We start from the raw sequence: 27,977 nt of genomic DNA, 5'->3' as shown, positions 1-27,977 counted from the left end.
GTGAGTGCTGTACTAGAGGTTATAATAGTAAGCGGCAATATAGAACAAGCACATACAAGCAGGAACATGTTTGTCAAAATATGCATCGAAATCATAAAGTCTAAGAACTATTTATGCAATAAAGCAGTACAGCAAGGACGACCTAAACCCACTCAGAAACTGCGAGTCGTACAATGCGAAAGAGTCTAAAGGCTTATTAGAAATATCTATTGGACAGCACATGTAATCCGTGGTACCACGCGGAATGTAAACAGGCCAAGAAGACCGTACTTAAGAGATCTAAAAATTGAAAATGCACTGATGGTCAGAGAGGCATGGGACAACTATAAGAAAGCTCTACTTAGAGCACATAGGAGCTGGGAGGAGACGACTTGGAATGACCTGTTGCAAGCGGCAAAGTCCAAAGGTACTGTGAAATTCTGGAAAATAGTTGCCCAAGGAAGCAAGAACTCGGTCACCTGCACAGAGCGTTACCTGGACCCAGTTACCTGGGTTTGACACTTCACAGACCTTTACTCTGAACCATTAGAGCACCTGCATGTACAACATCAACCTCTTAATAACCCCAAACACAGATATGGAATATTCAATCAATTTCACATTAGAAGAAACGGTGGAGGCAATTGATGCTATCAAGTTGGTAAAGCCCCTGGTATGGATAACATTCTGGGTGATCTGTTTAAGCGTGATAAAGAGATTTGGGTACCCTATGTCACTGTAATCTGCAATGCAATCGTATCCGGAGCACCGGCCCCTTCCACATGGAAAGGGACCAAAATAGTACGAATTTACAAAAAGGGGAGGAAACATGAACCAGGGAACTACAGGCTGATGAGTCTTTTAGACGTAATGCAGAAAATATACGGCAGGCGAGTCCTAAATAAACTGAATGAATAGATCACCAATAATACCATCCATGTATAGATCTGAGGGTGGCGTTTGAACTTGCCCCACAAGGGCCTCTATGGGCCGCACTATGGAAACCAGGGTGTGCCTGACGATGTTTTGACCCAGATAATTAGGTTGCACCAAGCTAGTTTTGCCAAAGTCTGCTGGGGCCTGAATGATGACTTTACAGAACCCATTCCTATCAGCAGAGGAGTGAGGCAAGGGTGCGTATTCGCACCTACCCTGTTCTCACTCTACCTTAATGATGCTTTAGACCATCTCTGGAATTTTAGCCACAAATGCCGAAAGCTCTGTGGGACCCCTGTTCCTGTGTTACTTTTGCAGATGATACCATTCTGATCTCACAGACGCCAAGGCGCTTCAAAACTTATTAGATGGTTTAATTGCATACTGCATCGAAAAGGGATTAGGAATAAGTACCAGTAATACTAAGTGTATTGCCATAAAATCCCTTAGGACTTTCAGGAGAAACTTAATAGTTGGCAAACAAACAGTGGAGCTTGTATAAAACTTTAGTTATTTGGGAATAACACTTGATTCTAGATAATCCATGGAATCCCCAAGTAAATCGAACAAGAACGGTCCACGCACACTGCTCAAGGGTTATTTCTAATAAGCATCATTTTTCCACAACCAAGATGATCTCACTGACTGTGGAGATCTACAAACATAAGGCCCAAACAGCTGCCATATTTGCAGCAGAGCTGTGGGGGACAGGCAATATAAAACAGCTTGCCCACCGTGAGAACAAGTTTATGAGAGGCTTATTAAGCTTTCCTTTGTTGACACCATTACTACCCATGTACTATGATCTAAACCTCAAACAGATAGAGCACATTGCAGTTCTGAGACCAATACTCTACTGGATCAGATTAGGGACTCCACAGTAACTTGTACATTACAGGGAAGGCCTAAGACAATTGCTGAAATTAGATAGAACTTTAACCTTCCCTTGGTTCCGACATGTTGAGACTTGGCTTATCAAACTTGGCCTATCCTCTTATTGGAGTGAGCCACAAGCATTAACACCAAACTCTAAGAAACACTTGAAGCAAGTATTTTGTGCCCATGTTTTGACCACTGCTCACTCTAATCCAAGTTTAGGTAGGCTACCTTGGCAATTTCTTACAGTAAATCCGAGCCCTAATTTTGAGGTGTTCCTAGATAATGTTCAACAGTATCTAGATCAAATATTGTACCTGAAGTTCCGTTATGGAATTCTCCAAGTCAAAGCCTTCACTGTAAAATGAAAGCCACATAATAAAACCGATGAGTCTATTTGCACTTTATGCACCCAAGATAGCATAAACAATATCGCACAGTTTGTTCTTTTGCACATCCTATGACAAGATCAGGGAGGAATGGATCTACCCACTATGCAACGAATTGAGGTTCAGGAGATATCAAGAAGCTCCAAGAGTCCTGAAACATGACACTTCACCTTATATAATTTTTAGTTTGAGTAGACATCTATTTGCAGTTGGATTTGCACGCAATAAGATGGGTCAAAAATGTTAATAAATGGTGCTTTTTATTGCAAGATGAGCCTAAGATCCTAATGTTTCATGGTATTATTTAATGATTTTAACCGAATTATGATTTGTATCGATACTGTTGGGTTTCTTAAACCATCAAACATGTATGAATTGCATTGATTTTTTTCAAATGAAGTATCGGATGGTTTTATGTATTAATGGTTTTAAACGATCTAATAAGTATGAATTGTATTGATTTTGTTAAATGAAGCAAAGGATTTTAGTTCTGCTTTTTTATAGTTTTTAACCGAAATTAAAGCTAATAATACTATTGGACCGAAGAGCCCTCAAAAATCTCTTGAAAAAGGAGAATGAGTGGACTTGGCGTTGCTCTAGAGGGAGGAACTTTTAGAAACTAGGTTTCCATCCTAGGCTCTGGAGATGAGGCTTTGCATTTTAAAATCTGGGCAAAGGGAGGCAAGTGCATCCTTGGTGTGCAGTGAACGTTTGATGACAGATGGTGGGAGTTAGCTCTTCATGAAAAGCATAGAAATGGAAAGAGAGAGTGCTAAGTAATATTTATTTATTCATTGCAGACGTTGTCAGAATGTGAAGATAGCACTTACAACACCGATGTTCCATGGCACCATTCAGATTCCAGTACCGGTGAGTAACAGCAAATTGCAATTTTTTAAGTAAGATTGTTCATTCTCCCCTGTACTCCGTCCTTTTCCATGATGTGGGAAAGTGTTGCACGTTTCTCAGTAACAAAGAGCACTCAAGATAGGCAATCTTATTGGAAACAAATGCTGAATCGGGCTGGCAAGGAGCGTCAATGGCAACATTGCGTTTTTGAATACTTCCACTCCTTACTGATAATGCTAACTGACTTATGTTGATTGTTTTTTGGAATGTTTTAAGAGACCAATCATTTGGTGGAGTTTATTCGAGTATATGAGATGAAACCTAGATAATTCAATTATTTCTTTGCCTGCATTCCCGATCTGCATCCCTTTTCTCTTTGACTGAGCAGTACCTTTTTATGGATGTCACAATTGCCCTCTACATCATTGTATTCACCCTGCTGTGTACCGGGATGTATAACATTCCAAAACAACATGTTGGACAGTGCTTGAGTCTGGGGGTTCGTGGGTCACGTGCCTCTTTTGCTGTCACCATTAAATTGATTACGTTTATTGATCAGTTAATTAAAACTTTTACAATTAAAAACATTGGAACGTTGCCAGCGGCTCAGAACTTCGGATCTACTTATCGATCCATAAAATACCATGGTGCAATGCATCGAGTGCAAATAGCAACAAATCTAGATTTTGGCACAGACCAATATTGACAACAGATGAGTCGGTCTGTGCATAGCAACTGTGCAAACCCGCCAAGAACCAAACATAGTTATGCCAGTTATCAAAAGTTAAGAAAGTTCACTTGGTTTTAAAGTGCTAAAGGTGTGAAGAAAGTGCAATCTCACAGGTATGAAATAAATTGTAAGCTTACTAAAATATAAGTCGTAGCTGTCATCAGAGATTAAAAGCCTTATCACATTTTGGAGCTGCTAGTTGTATTGAGGGAATGCAGTCTCAAGTGTAAAACACATTCTAAGGGTGCAAAGAGGTCAGTTATACCGTTTCCTTCTCTAGTTCAGTTGGGCCTCGCTATTTCCATTAAAAAATACGAACTGTCATGCCTGGGTTGCTTCTTGATCTCTTCATAATGCCTGCCTATAGGCCCTTGCTCCCTTCCATGAGTCCAGTGTTGGCTGTTGCATCTGGGTCGGAGGGTGGCTGGGCTGTATATGCATGACCTGGAGTTGCCTGAATCCCAGGGGTACTTGAGATCATCTGGTCCTGTTTCTCCAGGTATTTCATAAGTTTGCAGCTGAGTTGCATGTCCATCCCATTAAAGCAAGCTAACATTGCTGGCCTACAGCTTCGAAGACCTTTCTGATTCCAGATGGGTCGGAGGATTCTTTTCCGATCTTCCATGTTGCCTTTGCAAATGTATATCTGGTGAATCAGTGTCTCAGGGGCTAGACACAAAGTCGTCATAAACCTGTCTTATGTGCACGTTTCCATGGGTGGAGATGTGAATATGATGGCAGGCATCCCATTCTAAATGTCATGACAGCTCCTTTAAGTCGCACTTTGATGGCTATGCCCAGATATGATTGGGGAGCTAATTCAGTGTAAAAGGACAACGTAAGCCAGGCGTGCTGTCTCTTGACAAAGGGCTCATAATCTGCGAACAGCGAGCGGGCCATGTCGTTTTTATTAACTGCTGCTTTGATTTGATGGTAGGAGCCGAAGGATTCCCATTGGTCCATAATGCCTAGTAATGCCAAGGAGCTGTCAAAGTAAACCCTGGCTGGCGAGTGGTTCCTCCCATTCATTTCTATCCAAAGGAGGGAGCTGAGTGTTGCTGAGCTTGCCTTCTTTAGTTTGCAGCAAAGTTCGATGAAAGCATCCTCTCTCGCTATTGATAACCTGTCCAGACCAAACTTGAGGCGTACCTGGGCTGATGACGTATATGCTTGTAGGGAGCCTGGTGGAGACTTTCTCCAGGTGGAGCCCATCTCTCCTCCTTAAGGTTTTGCTGCCATATGCGATTTTGGGGATTAGTTTTGCCTGGATTATTTACAGCAAGGGTAGGTAGTTCAACGAACCTATGGCTACGTGGAGAAGTGTGGCTCAATGGTTAGAGCGGCAGACCCTGATGCAGATGTCTAGCCTGGGACCAGGGTTCAATTCCCCGCCTCGGCGGGTCTTGGGCTCAAAATTCCACGGACCTGATAATTCTCTCCTCGGTGCCTATTCCAATCATGGAGTCCCACTCTGCAACTCTGGGCAATAGCTTGCTTAATCTCCACAACGGCCCCCACAACGCTAAGGATGCTTGGCCTCCACCTTGGGGGTGCCCATGAGTGGACACCTCACAGGGAAAGCCAGGATGGGTTCCACAGCGGTATTCATACAAGCGCCTTGAGACCCTTGCGGGTGAGTAGTGCGCTATACAAGTATCAATTTACATTTACATTTACATTTACATTACATTACTTTAATGCGCTTAAATGCGGCTGTAAGGGAGAGGAATTTCGGTCGTAGCTGCTCCAGGTGTGGTTTTTAAGTCCCTTTGCTTTCCAGGAACACTCCCAAGTACTTGTATTCCGGCACGTCTTCCATTTTATCTGCCCCCAAGTACCACTGATATGAGTGCTGCTGAGGCCTTCTGAGAGAGATTATTTTGGACTTTTTCAAGTTGATAATCAAGAGTTGGTAGCGGAGTATTTGGCTGTGGTGTTTAAGGGCTTTTGAAATCCGGTTTTTGTTCGACTGAGGAGGATCAGGTCATCTGCAAACATCAGGCACGGCAATGGGGTGATGCGGTCACCATTACATCTTTCTAATGTACCGGCATGTTGTCCGCACATAGCAAGAGCACATGTTCCACAACACTAATGCTTAGGCCCGATCCCTCAGTGAACTGCACGCCACTTTCCCTACTTCTAGCTTGAAAAGTAGCAGAGACAGCCCACACAGGTTCCCCTTCCTAGTATCCAACTTTCAAAGGTCATAATATTTTTACTTTGTCTGATTGTTTTTATATATAACAGTCCTACCAATCCGAAGAAGTTCATGCCATAACTCATATACTGGACGACTTGAAACCGGTGAACCCAAGAAACTGTGCTGAAGGTTTTCTCTGTGCTTGAGAGCCCAGTGCGATAGATTTCCCCATGATATGCGTCAAATGCCTCATGTTCTGGACTGTTGTCCTGTGCAGCATTTCATCCAAAACTGAGTCCTGGGCCATTTTCCTGTTTGGTAGGAAGGTACAAGTGTACCAAACTCCTTATTACCAGTGACTCTTTTAAGATCTTTGCTAACTATGCTTTGCCAATGTTCAGCCTGGACAATGGCGTATGTGCTTTGTATCATCATCAACAAGTCCTCCAATACACGAAGAATGGTACCCATTAGTGTGTCCCTAAACATTGAGTAAAATTCTGTTTGGAGTCCATCACCACCTACCGTTTCCCCCAGAGTTGCGGTCTTTTACAGACTTAATCAATTCTTCTTCCTCTAAGGACCACCACCTTTTCTTCTGCTCTAAGCCAGGGTATCTCCTTATTATCTAATGTAGTCTGTGCCACCTCTTTATTATTTAGAGAAGGTTGTGCATATAATGTTTCCCCAGAAAACAGTGTGCTTACTCTGCTTCCTTTGTCATTCCTAATACAGATTCTCTACGTGTGAGTTTTCTGTTTTTAGTAGCCCTCAGTAATTTACCTGCTTTATGACCCTCCCTATGTAACTATTAGATGAGTGATCCACAGTGACGTTCTCTAGTGCTTCCATCAGGTCACTATGACTTGCTTCTCACTTTGTCTGATGGCGGGATGCCTGCAATTATTCCCCACTCCAAGAGTGCTGTCTTATGCCCCTTCTCTTGACGATTTGTTCTTGTGCCCTATGTGTGGATATTCTCACAGACAGCCCATTCACTCTGATCACTACCTTCATAGACTCTCACTCGGATCCTTGGTTCAGAGAATTTCACTGTGGGGACTCCATTCTATGACCTCAGAGGCTGTGACAGATATTTAAATCTTTGCCTCTTCGTTTGAATTTTCAGCTGTCAGGTAAATGTACACACACCAATCTTGCCAGAAGTACGTACGAAAGCAAATAGTCCCATATAAGTTAGCTGCTATTCGATAATCGTGCACAAATTTGTATACAGGAAATGGGTTCCGAGGCACCCCATCCAGGTTATAAGAATGGAAAAGACCCACCAAGTCAGTTGTTTAGTGAAGTATTCACTTCCCTTCTTCGTTATGAATTATGTTTGGAACACTTTAACTATCGCAATGCACTGTGATGCAACGCAAGGGCCCTGGGATCCCTTTCCTCACGGGATCTCTTGGCCCCAAGGTGTTCTAGGGTGATCCTCTCTTCAAAATGAAGACCACTTGGCTTCCCCGCTGCATGATATTTTTCCTGCTAGTTTCACGCTTACTCTGGTGAGATAATGCCAGAATGTGTCCTCAGAGTAGCTTTAGTTTAGCTGCATAGAGCACCTAATGTTTCAGGTTAAATTTGTGACATCCTTCCGTCACAGTATTAAGGATCCGCCTTTGTTGCTTCACTGATTTTATTAAATCTGGGAAGAGCATGAGGGACGTGTCATCAACCATATATACCTTAATGCATGCCAGATAGCCTCTCTTCCCTGTAATTCAGCAGCTGGAATTTTCCTGTTCAGAATGACACACCAGGTGGAGGAGGTGCAATCGTGGGCTCCATGTTCCCTCTCTACTTTGAAACCCTTGGGTTTAAATTCCAATGTGGTCCATTCTTTCAAGAACAATTCCATGCTTGGCCTATCCACTCGTTTTGGAAGATGAACCATTCAGATATAATTGCATCTGGATTTTCCTCGACACAGAGTTGAATTCTCTTGGTCTCATGCTGGAGCTTGCTCTCCGCTAGCTGGTCAGGTCCCCTAATGCTGTGTTTGCTACCCTATTTACCAAGGTCATTTTCTCAGATTCTCCACACAAACCAATTTTCAGATCTGTGGTGACTGCATCATGGAGAAAACAGTCAACATATCTTTAATCGAGTGGCCCAGGACTCCTGGCTCCTTACGCTGCAAGACATCCAGACTTTTCATTTGGGTAGATGTGCATTGATCCTGTGCAAGATCAGTATATTTGTCCATGTTGTTTGTCTGAGGCGCTTAGTTTATTCTTCGCCGTCATTGATCTAATGTGGCTTGTACTGTTGGGGTGCCCCATTGAATCTCAGCAGTGCAGTTCTGTTTCAGCCACTGTGGAATCACAGCATAGCAGCCTTCAGATGCTCCTGGCTCATTTTTTGCACCAAGGTCATGCTGAACTGCTCTTGGAGCATTCACTGCTATGGACAGACTGCCTCTAGGAGTTCACCATCAACAAGTGGACTCTGTAATGTAACTTCTGAGTGCTGCAGGTCAAAGAAACGAGTGTTAGGTTTATAGTATCATTACTGTTAGTAACACCTCACCAGAAACAACCCAACACTGTTGACTTGTGTTTATTAAGTTTACGAAGCACCTGACAATTTTCTGCGGTGCGTCTTCCGTACCCTTGACCGCATCCCCATGGTGACAGTCAAAATCCAGGAGGGCCTTTGCAGCTTGCTGTGTGGACAAAGTATGTTGCTGCATTTACAATCGCCTACAAATGGAAACCGCTTCAGTTCCCATTGGCATAGCCCCAGGCGTGCTCGCCCATTGTTTTGCCTTCTGCAGTGCCCAGAGTAAGTCGGTTGAGGGGTAGTCTGCTCCCCCAAACGGGCACCCATGCATTTAATGTCACCTGCCTATGATCTTTGATTGCCGTGCTGTGTGGGAAATGGCACAGACAGCAGTCCTGATAAAGTCTAGCCACTTCTCTGGCCTAGGCTGGTTACCTTTGAGGGGCAGCAGGGACACAGTGATCTAGTTCATGTACACTCCAGTATGGGCACAGTGAATGAGGTGGCATTGGCTTTAGGGTCTAGTGTAGTATTTTAGTGACAAGCCTGGACGCGCTCCAACAGTTTTTTTCTGAATTATCTTTGCTTTGAAAACTTCAATTTGAAATGCACGACACACTAATTGTGTTTGGAAGGCTAGTGGAGGCTTTGGGGTGACTACCGTACATGTAAAATCTGAAGTAGTCATTGATCGCAACAAAGAGAACAAAATGTATTGAAAAGGGTGCAAAATCTTCAGCACATGATTGTGCAGTGTGCTCTTAACTCGTTTCAGATAACGTGGTTGGTGGTCGAGTTTCTGGGCTTGATGGCTTTGTACATGTTCCTGGTACCGCAAGCATGAGTCCTTGTGAGTCTCTCTCAGTGATTTGCAGGACAGACTGTTGCTGGTGTTTCAGACTGGAAGGTGAAATCAAATGCCCGTGTACAACAGCTCGGAGTGGGAGCCTATGAGATACTTTACTTTCAGAGGAGCCGTTTCACAATGTGTGCGGATGCATCTATTTTAGGTTGAGGGTTCATCTGGATGACAGATCATTTGACGATCTTTGAATCCCCTCAGGTAGAACCCTCCATATGTTGGATCCCAACGAGATTCCTGGAGCTCGGAGGGCTTTTCTGGGTGTAGGGGCAGAAACTCTAGTTTGTCTAATGGACAATATAAAGGAATTCTCGGCAGAGGACGTGCCCTAAAGTTTAAAGACTGGCTCTCAGATCTCCTGTACTGTAAAGGGCAGCTGTCGACTTATGCAGAGCTCCTTCCAGCCTCGTCCCGCCCCAGAGATATTTGGGAACCCCTATTAGCGTACTTGCGCGAAAACTCAGATTGACAGATCGTAAACACCTGGTCAGGTGGCTACGATCAGTATTACACTTGATGTTCTCCATGTTAAGCTACAAATACGGTCTAAGTAAATAGTCTGCCAGCGGTGTTACATATTGTGCAATATTGGAAGGCCTGGTGTATCCGTTATGTTGTAAATGTGCCCGGTAGACGCTGTATGTAAACTTTATGATCTGATGTAGACACCAATCTTGTTACTGAACTAAGATATCTGTATACCTACCGACTGTGCTTTGCTTCTTTTGTTTTGTTTCTCTTAGTTAATGCTGTATGTTCTTGAAAAAGCTCAACAAATAAAAATAAAAAACAAATAAAAAGTAAAAAACAAATAAAGGAATTCTCGGAGTTTGTCTTGTGCAGAAAAACTCTCTTATACTTTTTCCAGCCCCTCATCCATCAGTCATGCAGAAGTGGCTTTATTTCTAGACCATCCGAGAGGCTTAGACCTCTCCCTTGAGAGAACTAAAGCTTTTAAGATTGGAGGACGGTTATCAATTGACTTTGTTGGCCCAAAACTGGTTAAGTTTAGCATCTGTTTAAAGACTGGTAACATCACACCTCAATGAGTGTTGTGCGCTAGCAGCGATGGAGACCCTTGATGGCATAGAGCACACAGTGCCACACTGGCTCTCCTTTGAGGCGTGCCCATCCTTAACCATTTGATTCCTATTCCCAGTATGGTACTCTGGCTTCCCCTCTGATCATTATTTCCGCCTTCATGTTCAGGGATACTTGCCTGTGCTCCTGGAAAGACAAAGCAGAAGCTCTATCTTAAGCATCAACATTCGAAAGGAATTTCCAGTACCACGGTGCCAACTGGAAAGAATGGACGAACAACTTAAACACTTTTGTTTTGTCCGTCTTTTTATTGCATGACTGCGTTTGTTTGAGGCTGACTTGGCAGGAGGAGGGTTGGAGGTGGATGGATTGTTAGAAAAATACCCTGTTTAAATGTTGCCCATCCTGCTAAACCTGCAGAAAAAATGCCAACTGATCTGAATGCTATGCTTGTCCAAGGAGAATTGGCTTTTTGAAGTCGATCATTTTGGGGTGGGGCAGAGAGAACCCCAGAAGGACTAAGATTGTCAAACTGCCAAAGTGAGAGCAGATTGAACAAGCTCCTTATACAAATCTGAAGAGAAATCCTTATTTGGTTTAGATGTTCCAAAGTATCCCAGGATAAAGGGGTGTGAAGCAAACTTGCCCCTTGTACAGGACTGTGACTATAATGAAGATATGAGGGTAGGACAGATCTAGCCTAGGGTAATAGTCCAGTGGTTTCTTAAGGGCATGTTATTACCACTAGTTCAAGTGCTCTCTGTTAGGAACGGAGTGAACCCTGAGTTTGAAGCAGTAGTATACCTCTTGTGCTGGCAGATGCCTGTGCCAGCACTGTCTCTCTTAGAGTGTTATTTGACCAGAAGCAAGTTATCTGTGGAACTCAGTCCAGAACCTGGGGAGCCTGCTGACCATTGTGAGCCTGCATCAAGAGGACATTGTGGACGGTGTTCCACTGAGAGGAACCACCTCTTTACAGGGGGGCTGGAATTGAGATCAGTTCTTGAGAAGCAAACAAACACAAGCACATCAGAAATGTGTACATTGATGGACTTCCTTTGTACATGCCAGAATGCCCACAAAATCCTTTTGACAGAGTTGGTCTACTATGCCCAGATAACCACCTTCTTGCTAGTTGGTCCTGCCTCTTTGGCCTGATGTTCGCAAGTGAACAGTTTCTCTGTGCTCTAACCTTCCATTGGGCACTTTTGATGCAAGGCTGCTGCTTGTGTAACAGTCTATTGTCTCACCCCTTTTATTTCTGAAAATGTTCGTTTTTCCATGATATCTTTGGATCTCCTGAACTACTTTTCATCATATTTTGTATTTCTACTAAGAGCTGTTCGAAAGGATGGTTACATTTTCCACCAAGGCTATGTCCTGTCCTCGGTAGTCAGACAATGTCCTTACACCCAGTATGTTGACACAGTCCATTATCACATTAAAGACTTAGGATGATATCTGCCTCAGAGGTAGTATTCCAGAGTCTTCTCAGAAAGCACTGGCTTGCAATGAAGCCCACTTCTATGTCAGCACAATTACAAATAGATATTATGTGTGATGGGGGATGTTGGCTATGATACAAGGTTCACATTTCTTCTTCCAAACACAAAACACTTTCAGGGTCTATGCAAATCCATTTCAAAGAAGACAAAAGGGCATTTACTCAAGGTAGTTCCTGGTGCACAGTAAGGTCCGAAAAACATATACACACATTTTGGACACGAGAACAGCAAACAAGTGGGTGAGGACATACATTTTCAGGATGGTGACACTTCACCAGATTTTAAATCGGCTCCAACAAGGGTGACTGACTGTGTACCAAAGAGCTGCAAGACACATATTTCCAAGCCCCAATCGCCCAAAAACTGTCAGAGAGCCCTTTCGATTGAAAGTCATTTTGTGTATGAGCAGCTCCTAAAGGCTAACTTGCCATGAACTCTTCTGAGCAGTATTGATAGACTACTATATATTGAACTAGAAGCACGAAGCAACAATTAGGTGGCCTTATGTAGCAGAGAGGAAGGAAGGAGATTGCAGACTCTTTCTAGGGGGCTTCTAGGTGAGTCTGACGTTGCCTCTTTGCCAGGACTATACATAGCAGTAGTCTAGTTGCTGGCAATGGAAAATGAGCAAGCCACCGCTGTTGGCAGTATGTGTGGAATGAGTCTTTTCATCGGCTGATCAAAGACATTGTGCTATGCTTTCCACTGACATCAATGATATTAATCCAGCTTAAACAGGGCACCGGCCCATAGAAGGATACCTTGTTACCCCAGAGTGACTTTACCAGCGGTTAATCCTAGGCTTTGCACCACATATTCACGTTTGTGAATATGGTGACATACTTCCTACCTGCAAGCTTCTGTCAGACCGCTCAACCATTTTAAAAGAAACTGAGAGACCTCATACCAGACCATCATATGATCTGTAATTGAGATGTTTTTGAAAGATTGATAGGCTCTAAGATCTATCTTTTGTTGCTGGCAGATTTCCGCCTGCAGTTCTTAACCAGAGTTCCCGTAGGGGGCACCACTTCCTGCATCCAAGTCCTTCTCAAGCTTCTAATGGTTTGTTACTCCACCATTGATTTAAAATTTTCAGAGCGTAGCACAGGTCTTTTCCCATCAGTAAATCACCTACTCCTTAGGAGCGGAACATTGTATTGTCAAAACGTTTGATTGCACTGTTTGAGTTCACACACATGGTCCGTTTTCAGCTTCGTGGAAGGCAGGTTTGTTCAACTGCCATCTCTTCTGTGCATAGGGATAGCAAGTTCCAGGAGCTGTTAACAGCCCATGACTCTTAACATCAGCTTAAGTTCTCATTAACCTCCTGTGGTCTCTTCGCACTACCGGACAGAAGAAATCTTGAATCCTGGCATTCAAAGCAACACACATACTTCTCAGTGCAAAGTGGCAGCTGGTGGACTAATGAGTCCACTCTAGGGTCCTGTGTTCGACCTCATGGTCACAGCTTCCAATCCCGGCAGGTTCACTCAGCCTCTCATCATTCTGTGGTCGATAAAATGAGTACCATTGAGTTGGGTAACAATAAACTTTTGTTATTCAACGCCAAGATACCCTTCTGGGGGAACGTGGGCTTTACAAATACACGTTATGTTAAAGTGATGGAGGGATAATCCTACCATCCTCACCCTATCCCACCACTATTTATTGATCCCTTCTGACATAATGTCTTCTGCAGGTGTCAAAACAAACAAGTGACATGAACAATATTATCTGTAATGAATACAAAGCAATGTGCTTGAGGGAAGAACCTTGGAAACTATGTAAATGCTTCCTCCAGAGAGCTCCCAGAGAACACGTCATTCAAAATAAACTGCACATTTCGCTGTGTGCAGTGTCAGTGAGAAATATAAACACACAATGAATATTATAAAGTCAGCAGCCATGTTTAAGAAAATGGGCTTGAGGCCTAGTTGAGGTCTGGTTAACATTAGGCTTTAAAACAGTTCTACACGTCGTAGCTTATTGTTTCAGTTGCAAACAATTTATAGAATCAAGCACTTTTATATTTGTAATTAAAGAAAACGCCAACAAAATTAGCACGTTCTACCCATATAGTCAAAACCAACAGCGCCACTAAGTAGTATATAATCAAACAAATCTAGAGTGATATATTGAAAGAGCACAATTAATGAAGCGTCCACATCTGCTCTTAGCACGTCCTCTCCCCTTGTGCTCACATTTATGACTTAATATTTATACTGTATGAAGCAAATACATTGGTCTGATCTAGGGTGTTGTTTTTTTTGTCTTTTTGAAAGCTTTTATTAATTGAGTTTAATCGAGAAATTACTGTTTTTAACACTTAAATCTACATTTGATTATTAAAATCCTTGATTTTCTATCTGTATTGTACTGGTACTTGGTTTCATTTTGAATAGGGTCGTCCTGGGTTTACTTGTAGGCATTCTCTGAATATGTAGTTGTTGGCGTACATGGAGTCATGGACAGACCAGCTAATTAGCCGTGCATAAAGTGGTTCATAGGGGCACACTATCTTTAGTCCTATACCATCTCAGCACCAGGATACCCTTGTGGGTGATAGGGCGCTTTATACATAACAGAAAGCTTTACTGCCATGCTGTGTGTGGAAAGGGGGTTGAGGGATTCTCCTATTACCTTCTAAACTGGAAAAAGGAGATTAGGAAAGCGAAACAGCAGTTTATGAAAATTATGATGCATCCCTACTGTGACCCGTTTATGACCTACTACCAATTTCCTGTGGGAAACCTTGGCCTTAAAAGGCAGAAAAACCGCTACAAGGAATATGTCACCAATAACCTACTTTATGGGGAAACTATTATGTCACGTATTGGATTGTAGCAGGGGTCTAGATATGACGTGGTTCTGATTTTACGAGGGCTCATACTATTCAGCCTCTGTGTATGTGGAGTCTCTGTTTAAGCCTTGATTTTGCCCGGGCTCTGATCATGCCACAACTCTCATTAAACCAGAGTTCTGGTAGCAGAGATGCGGGTTTGCCTATGCTTTGATTATACTGTGACTCCCTTTTCTACCTCTTTTTATAAGGTTTCTCTTTTTAGTGACTTAGGAAAACACTAACGTATTCAGTTGATTTTTACAAAATGTTAATGTAATAAAAACCCAGAATATATTCAGCCTGATCTCGAGCAGTTGATCATAATATGTTATGTTGCCTAAATCACCTAATCTCGCTGTAGCTCAGTTCTATCGTGTGTTAAAACTGAGCATTTACCAAGCTTTATATCAGTAAATGAGCATTTAAATTGGACAGCTTGATGAACTCAGACAGGCCTGGACTGAGTCAAACTATTTGATTTTTTACATCTTGCCAATGGCTATTGGTTTTAAATTCCGTACCCAATGTTTAATATTTCAAATATTGTCATGCACCAGACACATTTTATTAATGATGGCTGCAATTAATGGCACATATGAGCTGTATGCTAAGGATAATTCTATGAATATGCGCCTTGTTTTCTGGCGTTTTGTCTTACCTAATGATGTTGTCCAGTCCTTGCCCAATACGAATATGTTATATATACATTGTTAGATGCGCTAGTAAAGTCTGAGCCCTAGAAATTAGTTATCTTTCAGTGTAATTGGCTGGTTTAAGAAGCAATGAGTTTCAATCCTGAGAAACAGAATTTTTTCAAAGGACGAGTTGCATTTATCAGTTTGAACACCAGATGGCGGACTAGTACCAGAAAAGGATTCCTTTTATGTTCATAAATGAAACAGCACAATATACCTTATTTTCTGTTAAAAGGCTAAAGTAAATACCAACATGTACAAAATAAATGCATTTGTTGACCAATACGAAGTAAACACGTTGTCACTGTCGCACTCTCATCAGACCTCATTGATCAATTTACTCACTGGGTGGCAAGTATGTTTAAATGTATAGTGCACGTGTTCTGTTTGAACTACAAAACCGCATTTCCACGAGATGCACATACATAGATCTAGGAAAACAGCACATAAGATCAAAGTTCGGTTAACGTGGAAATCCTTCAGGTAAGGTGAATATAAGACTTGTATATGATTGTTGAGACACATTGAAAGGCTTACAATAAAACCTGCAGTTTGCACACATTGACAAAGGCTGACAAAACCTAGAGAGCTATTCACATTGTGTAAACTCAGACAAGCATTGACCATGCGTATCCTTTCGACTTTTATTTAGTGAACAAAGATGTTCTTAAGACTCAGGAAGACGCACTGGATGGCAGTAACAGGCACATTCATTTTAATTATCTCTTTAGCAAAGCTTGGTTCTACTTGTAGAATTTTGTTCCCAAAGGATGCAGAAAAAAATCACTAGCAATTGCTTCCATGTTGCCGGTAGGAGGCGGCCTTAAAACCCACGCCACAGATCTGCTTGCCCTCCTCACCCACCACCAGCTCTAGGTCGTTAGGACAGCAAAGATCCGTAAAAAGTGTCTGCACACGCTTGTCAGTTTTTGTGCAAGATTGACCAGGGAAGCCCACATTACCCTGAATAACCTGGGCGGCATCTGTGTACAGCAAGCATTGGCAAAGACAGTAGGCCTCGCCATGTGAGGAGGGACACATTAACAGCACAGAATGCAGTGGGCGATGCCCTCAACAGTAAAATGAAGCCATCCGAACACAGCACAAAAAAGCATTAACAACACACAATTAGACAAGGAAGGCCTCAGCAAGTACTACACATTTCAAGTTGGCTACAATAACCCTCCTATAAATTGTTTTTGGCACATTACCTTTCAGATCAAAAATATAAAACGAAAACGGTCAAATAAATGCAGCAGGCAAACAAAACAAGAAAATAAAACACGCAGGAGCCACACACTACACTTGTAAGAAAGCGGTTCTCTCTCCGTGGGTGTAATTTCATGCAGAATGTTTCCCCTTTCTTTTTACGTTGACTGAAATAGTGTTCGCCGCATTGACAGGTCTAGTGTACAATGGTAAATGGCAAAGCCCTATGCGGCCTACCAGCGTGTGCTGGGAGAAATTTCGCAAAACTGCCCACTTATTAACATGGGTTTCTCAAAAACAGGCATTTTTTTGTGAGTAACCACAGTGGTCGCACAAAGTAGCGGTAAGCAGTGGCAAGGTAAAGCCTAGCAAAAGTTGTATGTTTTTGTGTTAATCTAGAAAGCCTGCTAATTATATTAATTTGAAAGCTTCCTGCAGCCCTTGACATGCCAGCTGTGCCTTTCCACTGATTAGTTTTAAAAAAAGTATAAATATGATAAGGAACTGTGAATGTGTGTGCGCTGCTGGGATATCTAATGAACTGGAAGTTATGTAGTTAACTTTCAATCAAAAATTCTGAATATGATGAGGAACTGTGAATGTGTGTGCGCTGCTGGGATATCTAATTAACTGGAAGTTATGTAGGTAACTTTCAATCCAGAAAGTTATGGTGCTTGTAATGCGCTGTAAAAAAACCAGAAGGAACAATAACGGCCGCAAAAGTGAAATCAAATGGCGTGGCAAATTAATAAAGTAAGCAAGCGCAGTCCCAAAGTGAAGGCGGACCGCGCTACAAATAACAAACAAGGAAGAGTGGGAGGGGGTGCAAACATGGAGCGCAGGCTGCAAATGAGAACAAGCAGCTCAAGAGGCGTGGTGTGGGCGGGCACAGGAATGCAGCTGCCGCCCTGCGGCCGCTGCTCGCTACCGCAAGCAAAACGGTGTGGAAGTGAACCTTTGCAAAAGAGCTGGGACATGCACCTTTAGTCATTTGCAGGCTACAATGACAAAATGACACAGGCAAAAACCAACCCAATGCGTGGAGGGAGTCAGACCCACACAGAGTAGTTTAGAGTGCTTACAAGAAGCCTTGCAGAGCAGCGCATGCGCACGGTCTCAGGCTCGACCTAAAGAGGGGAGAGGGTCACTCTAGGGATAAATTAACCAAAAGGTACTCACTCTACAATAATGTATTCAATAATTATTGCACATACAACTCACTAAAAACCTTATTTAGACTGCACTATCTTTTAGGTCCCTATGATAGTCTTATCTTTAAGGTATAACAATATCTAATTGAACATTCTACAAGTCCTATTTCTTCAATTCTCTAATATTTATTTACATATTGCAGAAATATCATGTGACAGGTCACCACATAAACACAAGCACATGAAGCATAAGAAAGAATGGTAGTCTTCCTCGAGTTGGAAGAGATCCAATAGAGATTGGTAAAGCGGTTCCCAAACTCCAGAAATGTGAGATTCTTCTACTGAGCCAGTGCCCACAAGAGAGAAATGGCAGCCTACATGACCTCCTCCATCTGGGAGCATTCACCAGTGGAAGCTTTCCCAAGGCTATACCAGACACATTTTGCTCTGGTCCTCTGCCTTCTTGTTCATCTATGGATACAATGGTTCAGATTACACTCTCGCTGGCAGCTCCAGCCCCTGCATCATTAGAGGCATTGGTACAATATAAGACAGGCCAAGGCCAATCGTGAAATTGAAAGAGCAAATGCCAAAGTAAAGAAGGAGCTTGAAATCAGTCGGAGCCAGTGCCTTTGGTTGCTCCACGACCTATGATTCCATCAGAGCTAGAACAACTGTTGGACTCTTCTCAGTTTCCTGTGTCAAACCCACACTCCAGTTCGAGGACTAAAAATGTTTACTAACAAAAGAAACACATTTTTGTGAATCACTGGAACAGGCAGTAAGGGTATCCCCCTGCACCTCCCGAGCATAGGCTTCAAAAATAGGACCTAGATTTCTGGGTTTTCAAATACAGGGCTCTCGTGGAGATCGCGTGGCGAGACCGAAGCAAAGGTGTTACACCGGTACCTGGATTCTTAACTCATGAGAAAGTTTCCCAATGACCTTCAAACATATACCGAAATATATGCTCTCGCCCCTAAGCAAGCTAATCAGAAATGTCTTGCTTCAAATGCTAGGCATGGACACTATGCTTAACTCACCATAGACGAGCTCAACTTGGAGGGCGCATGGTTAGCAGGAGCAGAAAAATTGCCTTCAGTAGCAGCAGTTCAGGTATGGACTTGAAGCGCCGCCCATTTACCTGCCCATCTTTTTAATTGGCTCCTGTCGCTGTCCTTTGTAAACTGTGGTCAATAGGATTAGTATTCCCTCCTTAGTACCGCCTTGTCTCATCTTGTAATCTTCCGTAAGGGCTAGCCCTCTTTAGTGCGTTGTTGCTAGATAGGCTTTAATGGCAGCCTCCAATCACTATTTTCTTTAATGGCTTTTTCCTGCCTGCCACAGGCTCTTAACTGCTTTTATTTTTTTTTTAATCAGCTCGCTCTTTGTTATAACCAGCATGCAACTTTTTTTGTGCGTCCCTCGCCGTATTGTTTTTTTATTTTTTAAACAGCATGTGACGTCATGCTTTAACTTTAAATATTTTTAGTGAAAGCGTAGCATGGGGTGCTTATACAAAAAAAAAATTGTTTGTTAACTTGACAAACAAATGCTTTTTTTTGTTGTAAAAAAACGGAGTTTGGTCCTGGGACAGGGGGTTCAACTGGACCGTAATATAATAAAACAAAAACAATGTTGGCCCCCAGGATCATTTTCTCTCACAACTTTGAGACTACAAACAAGGGAAAAAAACCTATTGTTTGTATGGGTTATTTTATTCAAACCCTTTTAGAAATTTTTTATTAAATCATTTTGAAAGGCATTTTAAGGTTGAGAAAAACACTACTTACAAACATTTACACTATTTACAACTATCATACAAGCAATTCTAAACACAAAACAATAACTATGTACAAATGAATCCACAGTTATAAACAAGCTTCTTTTACAATAAGAAAAACAACAATTCTGTTCGCACAAATAATCAATCTTTGTGAAAAATACAACTTATTAGAAAGCCCAACCAGGGTCAAAACAACAGGAAGAGGCAACAGAAAAATCACTTTGTACTCAACAATCAGTTACAGTTGACAAATGACTGTTAACTTTGCTCAATCAAAAGTGCCTATTCGCCGTTATGCCGACGCGTTTCAAATCTGGATGAAATCACAGATTCTCTTCAGGGCTCTGTCAGTGTGGTATTCTATAAAGATAAAGGAAGCTTGATTTAGCCACTATTTACAGAGATTGAGGACCTCCCCCTAGAACACAGGGACAGAAGTCTCAGGATTTTTACCTTTTCATATGGATAACGCGATCCCGCGGTCCAATCATTCAAATAGAGAGGGGCCTTTTATTATGCAGAGGTTCTGTTAAAAAGATTATGAGAAAGGGATTTAATACCAAGCCTCTCAGAGACGTGCAGGTGGATGGTCACACAATTTCAAAGCACACATTCCGTACCTTAAATTGTTTAAAACGGGGGCACCACTAGTTATTTTCTCCAAACATGGTTCTTCCGCTGTGTACTCATTAACGCTGCCGCCTGAAAAGCAACAGACATATGCTGTACTTACTGAATGACCGTTCACTTTGCTAGCTCGATCTAAAACAGCGGTTTGCCTAACTGTTGGCGTACCTGGGTTTCTTTCTGAGGGGCAGTGAGTGATTTTGCTGTTATGTCGGACTCTCGCTGATGGGCGGGAATGCCTCCGCGGTATAACACTGCGTGCTTCAATCTCGCTTCGATCTGAAATAGTTATATTGAAATTGTAAAGCGCGAAGATGCTACTTGTCTACCATCTGCAGGAGACGCGCCAACACTCAGCTCTCTTTCCAACCACGTACCAGGAAATGCGAACTCATTGGTGGAAAACCACCATGTGAGGCAACTACTTCATAGCTAATCCGCCGCTAGGCATTGTGGACTTTGTAGTTAAACAGATACTTCAAGTTTATAGGCGGGAAATCTCAGATAAAGAGTTGAGCCCCGTTTGGGTACTATTGAATTTTAGTATCAAATACGCTTCTTTTCTCAGAAGCATTTCATCGCTGTTTCCACTCAAATTAGTTTGATTCAAGTTGAACAGCACAGTCCACTTGAACTCATTTTCCCCATGATTTTGATCAATAAAGTGTTGGACAAGGGGCGCTGTGAGCACTCTGTTCTTAATGCGTGACCTATGTTGCGTCATGCGTGTGTTGGCCTGTTGGTTTGTTTTACCTATATAAATTTTAGGACAAGGGCAAATAATAGCGTACACCACGTTTTTAGTTCTACAATTCGTAAAGTTCGAATGGGTCCACGTTGTAGTAGTGTGGCAGAAAGTTTTCCCTTCAATCGTTGTATCGCAAGCGATACAATTCCCACATCTATGGTGGCCCTCGATTGGTTTCAGTCCCCATTTGGACAATAAGTCGCTTTTTGGTTTTGGTATTCTAATGTCTGCGCGAACTAATTGTTGGCCAATATTCTGGTTTTTTTTAAAGGCAAATATTGGGCGGGGAAATGGCATTTCCAATTGTTCTAACAAATGCCAATGTTTCAAAACCATCTGTCGAATTTTGTGAGTTTCCGCACAAAACGTGGTAACGCAAACTAAGCTTTCAAGTTCACGCTTCTGTTTTTTCTCAAAGAGACATTCTCTTGGTGTATAACGAGCCCTCTTAAACGAATGCTTAAGTAATTTACTTGGGTATCCTCGTTTGACCAAATCATTGCAAAACTGTTGGCCATGTTCCTCGAACTGGTCAATTTCTGAACAATTCCGCCGAATTCTGAGGAGTTGTCCATAAGGCAAGTTCGCCCTCAGGTTTCTTGGGTGCGAACTGCCATAATGAAGGATGGTGTTTTTATCCGTTTTCTTCCTGAAAAGTGATGATTTCAAGATGCCTCCCACATTACTCATTTCAACATCAAGAAAGGTCATTTTAACGTTACTTGAATCTAGTGAGAATTGTATGTCACGATGTCTCGAATTTATCCATTGGTGAAAGTTACTCAAGTCGGCGGGGCTCCCCTGCCACAGGAGCCACACGTCGTCGATGTAACGATACCAATGCATTATATTTTGTGAGTAGGGGTTGTTTGTCTCTATGAATCTTTTTTCATATTCCGCCATGTAAAGGACGGCCATTTCAGGAGCATAAGGGCACCCCATCGCGGTGCCCTTAACTTGCATGTAGAAATCGTCATTGAAACGAAAATAGTTCTTTTTCAGAGTGATCTCTGCCAATCACAGTATAAAGGATGTAGGGACTTTATGGGGTCTCTCTCTGGAGTCCAAATAAAGTTCAATCACTTCTAATGCCTCCTCCTGAGGTATTTGAGTGTAGAGGGACGTAACGTCCATTGTCACCATTAATTGTACTGTGTCATTAAATACAGTGCCCTCTACTTTTGACAGAAAATCCGTTGTGTCCCGTAGATATGCCTTCACTTCCGTCACAAATGGCTTCAAAAAGAAGTCCACAAATTTGGACAAGGGCTCGAGGCACGAATCGCACCCCGAAACAATTGGTCGTCCGGGGGGATCCGACGAGTTTTTATGAATTTTGGGCAGAAAATATGCCACTGGAGTTCTAGAGGAGGGAATAACAAGAAACAAACTCCTTTTTTAGACAAAGGCCAGCAGTCAAAGGTAAGGTTCAAACCACAATGGGAAATGCGAACCCGGAGGAATTACTACAAGTCGTAGAAAATCCATCCACCGTAGTCAATTTATCAGCTCGGGCATTGTCAAAAGATGAAGAGTCTGTGTTGAACTTGGGGCTAAAATTTGTTCCAACTAGACGTACAGACTTCACCAAATTAAAACTTGAGACATTAGAATTTTGCCGCAAAATCCGTCTTAAAGCGTTCTTTGCCAACCAACCTCCAAGTAGCAACATGGAGACAACGGGGCTTAGGAATAAATCCACTTTCGTACCCACCCAGAATGTACCTAAGCAAGTACTCGCTTTCGAACAAATTCTTTTGTCATCAATAAATAAATTGGAACATCAGCAGAAATTTGTGAAACCCAATATCACGAAGGGACAACGGACAGCAATAAAAAATCTTAAGGAAGATCCATCATTGGTGATAAAGCAGGCTGACAAGGGCGGTGCCGTTGTCATCTGGCCAAGAGATAAATACTTAGCTGAAGGTTGTTCGCATGTAAACAACCAAGATTGGTATCGGAAATTGTCGGAAGATCCCTTACAGCAAATTCAATCTTTGATTGCAGATGTTGTACAAAATGGCAAAGATAGTGGTTTTTTAGGCCCCAAGGAAACTGATTTTTTAATCAAAAAATTTCCCAGAACTCCAGTGGCATATTTTCTGCCCAAAATTCATAAAAACTCGTCGGATCCCCCCGGACGACCAATTGTTTCGGGGTGCGATTCGTGCCTCGAGCCCTTGTCCAAATTTGTGGACTTCTTTTTGAAGCCATTTGTGACGGAAGTGAAGGCATATCTACGGGACACAACGGATTTTCTGTCAAAAGTAGAGGGCACTGTATTTAATGACACAGTACAATTAATGGTGACAATGGACGTTACGTCCCTCTACACTCAAATACCTCAGGAGGAGGCATTAGAAGTGATTGAACTTTATTTGGACTCCAGAGAGAGACCCCATAAAGTCCCTACATCCTTTATACTGCGATTGGCAGAGATCACTCTGAAAAAGAACTATTTTCGTTTCAATGACGATTTCTACATGCAAGTTAAGGGCACCGCGATGGGGTGCCCTTATGCTCCTGAAATGGCCGTCCTTTACATGGCGGAATATGAAAAAAGATTCATAGAGACAAACAACCCCTACTCACAAAATATAATGCATTGGTATCGTTACATCGACGACGTGTGGCTCCTGTGGCAGGGGAGCCCCGCCGACTTGAGTAACTTTCACCAATGGATAAATTCGAGACATCGTGACATACAATTCTCACTAGATTCAAGTAACGTTAAAATGACCTTTCTTGATGTTGAAATGAGTAATGTGGGAGGCATCTTGAAATCATCACTTTTCAGGAAGAAAACGGATAAAAACACCATCCTTCATTATGGCAGTTCGCACCCAAGAAACCTGAGGGCGAACTTGCCTTATGGACAACTCCTCAGAATTCGGCGGAATTGTTCAGAAATTGACCAGTTCGAGGAACATGGCCAACAGTTTTGCAATGATTTGGTCAAACGAGGCTACCCAAGTAAATTACTTAAGCATTCGTTTAAGAGGGCTCGTTATACACCAAGAGAATGTCTCTTTGAGAAAAAACAGAAGCGTGAACTTGAAAGCTTAGTTTGCGTTACCACGTTTTGTGCGGAAACTCACAAAATTCGACAGATGGTTTTGAAACATTGGCATTTGTTAGAACAATTGGAAATGCCATTTCCCCGCCCAATATTTGCCTTTAAAAAATACCAGAATATTGGCCAACAATTAGTTCGCGCAGACATTAGAATACCAAAACCAAAAAGCGACTTATTGTCCAAATGGGGACTGAAACCAATCGAGGGCCACCATAGATGTGGGAATTGTATCGCTTGCGATACAACGATTGAAGGGAAAACTTTCTGCCACACTACTACAACGTGGACCCATTCGAACTTTACGAATTGTAGAACTAAAAACGTGGTGTACGCTATTATTTGCCCTTGTCCTAAAATTTATATAGGTAAAACAAACCAACAGGCCAACACACGCATGACGCAACATAGGTCACGCATTAAGAACAGAGTGCTCACAGCGCCCCTTGTCCAACACTTTATTGATCAAAATCATGGGGAAAATGAGTTCAAGTGGACTGTGCTGTTCAACTTGAATCAAACTAATTTGAGTGGAAACAGCGATGAAATGCTTCTGAGAAAAGAAGCGTATTTGATACTAAAATTCAATAGTACCCAAACGGGGCTCAACTCTTTATCTGAGATTTCCCGCCTATAAACTTGAAGTATCTGTTTAACTACAAAGTCCACAATGCCTAGCGGCGGATTAGCTATGAAGTAGTTGCCTCACATGGTGGTTTTCCACCAATGAGTTCGCATTTCCTGGTACGTGGTTGGAAAGAGAGGTGAGTGTTGGCGCGTCTCCTGCAGATGGTAGACAAGTAGCATCTTCGCGCTTTACAATTTCAATATAACTATTTCAGATCGAAGCGAGATTGAAGCACGCAGTGTTATACCGCGGAGGCATTCCCGCCCATCAGCGAGAGTCCGACATAACAGCAAAATCACTCACTGCCCCTCAGAAAGAAACCCAGGTACGCCAACAGTTAGGCAAACCGCTGTTTTAGATCGAGCTAGCAAAGTGAACGGTCATTCAGTAAGTACAGCATATGTCTGTTGCTTTTCAGGCGGCAGCGTTAATGAGTACACAGCGGAAGAACCATGTTTGGAGAAAATAACTAGTGGTGCCCCCGTTTTAAACAATTTAAGGTACGGAATGTGTGCTTTGAAATTGTGTGACCATCCACCTGCACGTCTCTGAGAGGCTTGGTATTAAATCCCTTTCTCATAATCTTTTTAACAGAACCTCTGCATAATAAAAGGCCCCTCTCTATTTGAATGATTGGACCGCGGGATCGCGTTATCCATATGAAAAGGTAAAAATCCTGCGACTTCTGTCCCTGTGTTCTAGGGGGAGGTCCTCAATCTCTGTAAATAGTGGCTAAATCAAGCTTCCTTTATCTTTATAGAATACCACACTGACAGAGCCCTGAATAGAATCTGTGATTTCATCCAGATTTGAAACGCGTCGGCATAACGGCGAATAGGCACTTTTGATTGAGCAAAGTTAACAGTCATTTGTCAACTGTAACTGATTGTTGAGTACAACGTGATTTTTCTGTTGCCTCTTCCTGTTGTTTTGACCCTGGTTGGGCTTTCTAATAAGTTGTATTTTTCACAAAGATTGATTATTTGTGCGAACAGAATTGTTGTTTTTCTTATTGTAAAAGAAGCTTGTTTATAACTGTGGATTCATTTGTACATAGTTATTGTTTTGTGTTTAGAATTGCTTGTATGATAGTTGTAAATAGTGTAAATGTTTGTAAGTAGTGTTTTTCTCAACCTTAAAATGCCTTTCAAAATGATTTAATAAAACATTTCTAAAAGGGTTTGAATAAAATAACCCATACAAACAATAGGTTTTTTTCCCTTGTTTGTAGTCTCAAAGTTGTGAGAGAAAATTATCCTGGGGGCCAACATTGTTTTTGTTTTATTTTTTTGTTGTAAAAGCACACCATGCCACGCTTTCAGTTTACTGGCGGCTGCGCACCTGGTTTTAGACTCTGCTCGTTTAAAGAAAGGGGTGCAGCCTTCATTAAAGTGAAAGTGCGGCATGGGGCGCTTTTACAAGCATTTGCAATGGAATAGGTCTTGCATTTTACAGAGTTTAAGCTAATGGCATTGTACATTTCAATGCCTTTTATTCATCTTTTAAAAACCAACACATAAATAAAAGGCATTGTCATTTACAATGCCAATATCTCAAACACTCGCAGAAGCAAGACCTATTGCATTGCAAATGCTTTTTAAATCCTACACCTGGTCCGTTTCCTGACAGTCTTCAAAACATGGCTAATTCCCCTAGTGGACCTCTAGCCGAGCATTTCCCAGCAGCTCAACAGTTCTCTCATTTTGAAATCTTGTTGGGTCTGGATCTGATTCTCTTAATCTTCCATTCACCAAGTTACGATATGATGATGATGACAGTTTTGATTTTTAGTGGTCTGTGAAAGCCGTGTTCTATCCCGACTTTGAACTGTGGAATAGGTGTTGACCATCACCCATCACCCAGTGCCATGGGATACCAGATTCCTCTCCTTCCTTCTATCTTAGGAAACCCTGATGGTCCAAACCCTCCTCTGCTAAATTGAAGCCCGGTGCTTTTCCATCTGCACCCTACGATCAGGAACCTCAACGCCTGGATGTGATGAGGTGTAAGGTGTTCACTCTGCACTTCAAATGCCTTCTTTCTCTTAGAAATGTATATTTGTGCTTTATGAGACTGGACTGTGTGCTTTATGAGACTGGACTGCTGATCAGTGCTAAATTGCATATGCGCTCCCTATGGTAAATTGATGTATGGATTAGTGACTCCATGATCGGCTGGTTTGGTTTACTTGTCAGACCCTAGTACAGTGCACTGAGTGTGCCCAGGGCTTGTAAACCAAATGCTGCTGGTGGGCTTGCAGCCCTGGTTGAGCCACCCACAGAAGCAGCATGTGATAGTGTGTCTCAGGTCTGCCATTGCAGAGCCTGTGTGTAGTCTGGTACTGCCATGTTGACTGGACAAGTGCACCCACTTGCCAGTCCCTAATCCTTCCTTTTTCTGCAGATTAGCCACCCCTATGGTAGGCCCAAGGGCACGGTGCATTGTAGGTAAAAGGTAGGACAAGCCCTGATGCATGTGGCATGTCCTAAAAGTGAATTACAGCCATTCTCGTTTTTCACTATTGCAAGGCTACCTGTTCCCCATAGGCCAGAATGGGCAGTTTGATTATTACATATTATAATCCTAACTGACTCAGAGAACTAGGTAGAAATTAGAGTTTAGTATTCCTGAACTTAGAATGATAAAATACATCGTTTAGTGAAGTTGGTTTTAACATTCTGTGTTTGAAAACACCACTTTTAGAAAGTAGGTATTTTCTTGTCTAACCATCCAAGCCTGGCTCTGCTAGGTTGTGTATTCCTTGTCTGGAGTTTGAGTGACAGGGGCTGGGGGATTCCAGGAGACAGGGTGAGTCAGCACACGGCTGAATAGAGATATCTGCATGCAGATGGGAGGGAGGAGTTGCACCTGGGACCTGAATAGGGCTGTGCCTTCTCTCCACAATGATGGCTCCACCTCCTGTGGTGCGTCTGATGTCCCTGGCCTGCTCTGTGAAAGGAAAGAAGGAGTCTTGTCAACAAAGTACTCCAGGACTGACCAGAACTGGTTTGGACTAGGCAAAGGCCTCTCTGCCTTCAGAGAACAAAGGGAAAATGAGTATAAAAGAGGGGACCCAGACCCCAGAACTTTAGATCACTTTTGGGAAACAAGAAGAACCCTTTGCTAAGGAGAGGAAACCGAGAGACTGAGTAGAGACTATCCCTAAGCGTGAGGGATTGGCCTGCAGTGGTTGCCTGACTGCCAAAGAGAGGAGAAAGGACTTTGTGCTACTTTCATTCAAATTGTGAAGTATCTCCAAGGGCTTGAGATAGAACTTCCCTCCTCCTGAAGTCTTAGGGACAACAGACTTCACCCACCAGCTCCCCAAGAGTTCTTTGGAAGTGCCTCCAGTTGTGTTGGTCTTTTTGAGGGACTGGGTGTCGCAAGG

The 27,977-nt window shown here is 42.5% G+C and overlaps 1 protein-coding gene across 1 annotated transcript in view; it reads left to right on the top strand.

The window, feature by feature from the left end:
- The window catches only part of PTDSS1 (phosphatidylserine synthase 1), a 360,643-nt gene that overhangs the window by 322,917 nt on the left and 9,749 nt on the right, over nucleotides 1-27,977 (top strand). The window contains exon 12 of the mRNA XM_078686999.1: nucleotides 2,981-3,050. Within this exon, the coding sequence (XP_078543125.1) occupies nucleotides 2,981-3,050 (70 nt within the window). The remainder of the gene's footprint in view (nucleotides 1-2,980; nucleotides 3,051-27,977) is intronic.

The sequence above is a fragment of the Lissotriton helveticus genome, chromosome 4_1 (assembly GCF_964261635.1).
Source record: "Lissotriton helveticus chromosome 4_1, aLisHel1.1, whole genome shotgun sequence".
Taxonomy (NCBI): domain Eukaryota; kingdom Metazoa; phylum Chordata; class Amphibia; order Caudata; family Salamandridae; genus Lissotriton; species Lissotriton helveticus.
The sequence above is the reverse complement of the archived record's forward strand: the minus strand, read 5'-3'. Positions and strand labels throughout refer to the sequence as shown.